Source organism: Myotis davidii, unplaced genomic scaffold (genome assembly GCF_000327345.1).
Source record: "Myotis davidii unplaced genomic scaffold, ASM32734v1 scaffold9897, whole genome shotgun sequence".
Lineage (NCBI taxonomy): Eukaryota > Metazoa > Chordata > Mammalia > Chiroptera > Vespertilionidae > Myotis > Myotis davidii.
The window spans coordinates 1-807 of record NW_006287937.1 but is presented as its reverse complement, the minus strand read 5'-3'; the positions used below and the strand labels follow the sequence as shown (position 1 = coordinate 807).

The 807-nt window shown below is 48.5% G+C and overlaps 1 protein-coding gene across 2 annotated transcripts in view; it reads right to left on the bottom strand.

Annotated features, from left to right (window-relative positions):
- Positions 1-510, bottom strand: part of LOC102767948 (complement C3 alpha chain-like) — a 24,777-nt gene extending 24,267 nt beyond the window's left edge. For both annotated transcript variants that reach the window (XM_015561352.1, XM_015561353.1), the window contains exon 1: positions 420-510. In XM_015561352.1, the coding sequence (XP_015416838.1) occupies positions 420-442 (23 nt within the window). In that variant the 5' untranslated portion in view covers positions 443-510. The remainder of the gene's footprint in view (positions 1-419) is intronic.
- Between the last annotated feature and the right edge of the window lie 297 nt (positions 511-807).

Here is an 807-nt window from a genome sequence, read left to right as displayed (position 1 = left end):
CCAGTGTGGCTCAACCAGGTCACAGTTCGATTCTTGGTCAGGGCACATGCTCTGGTGAGGGCTCCATCCCTAGTAGGGGATGTACAGGAGGCAACCAATCAATGATTCTAATTATTGATGTTCCTATCTCTCTCCTCCTCCCCCTTCCTCTCTGAAATCAATAAAAATTTAAAAAATAAAATAATGGAAAATTCCTGTAACAGTTGTAATCCCCTTTGTTGATTATCAACATCACTTTTCAGTCTCAGCTTATGTGGTCACGGCCATGCCATGCTGTCTACCTTCTGGAGGGTGCTCAGCACAGTACTAAGCACACAACACATTCCCAGAGAGTAGTAGGTACCTCGGATATTATTTACAGGAAGTCTTGCTAGAGACAGAGGGATGAGCGAGATGAACCCCAGTGACCCATCTCTTACCTGGTACAGATGTCGAGGTACATGCTGCGTGTGGCTTCCTGAGGCTTCTTCACTAGAAACACAGAAGACGGAAGGATGGAGGACTGGGTCCTGATTCAGGAGCAGGGCCTGTTTCCTGATTCAGGAGCAGGGCAGACACTAGAATGGCTGTGGGGGAAGGGAGACAGATAGGGTCTTTATTCCTTCTACCTTCAGGGGCTGGTCGCAGGTTAACCTTGAGACTGAACTTATTGCAAGAGGTTCTGTCTTTGATCTTGGCCTGGTACATTGTCACCACCTGGAGAGATGGGAGGGGAGATGAGGTGTCAGCAAACTTGACTTGGGAAGGTGATGAACAAAGCAGGTGTGGGCACCCGTCCTTACCAACAAGGTGCCTTGTCCTTTCCCT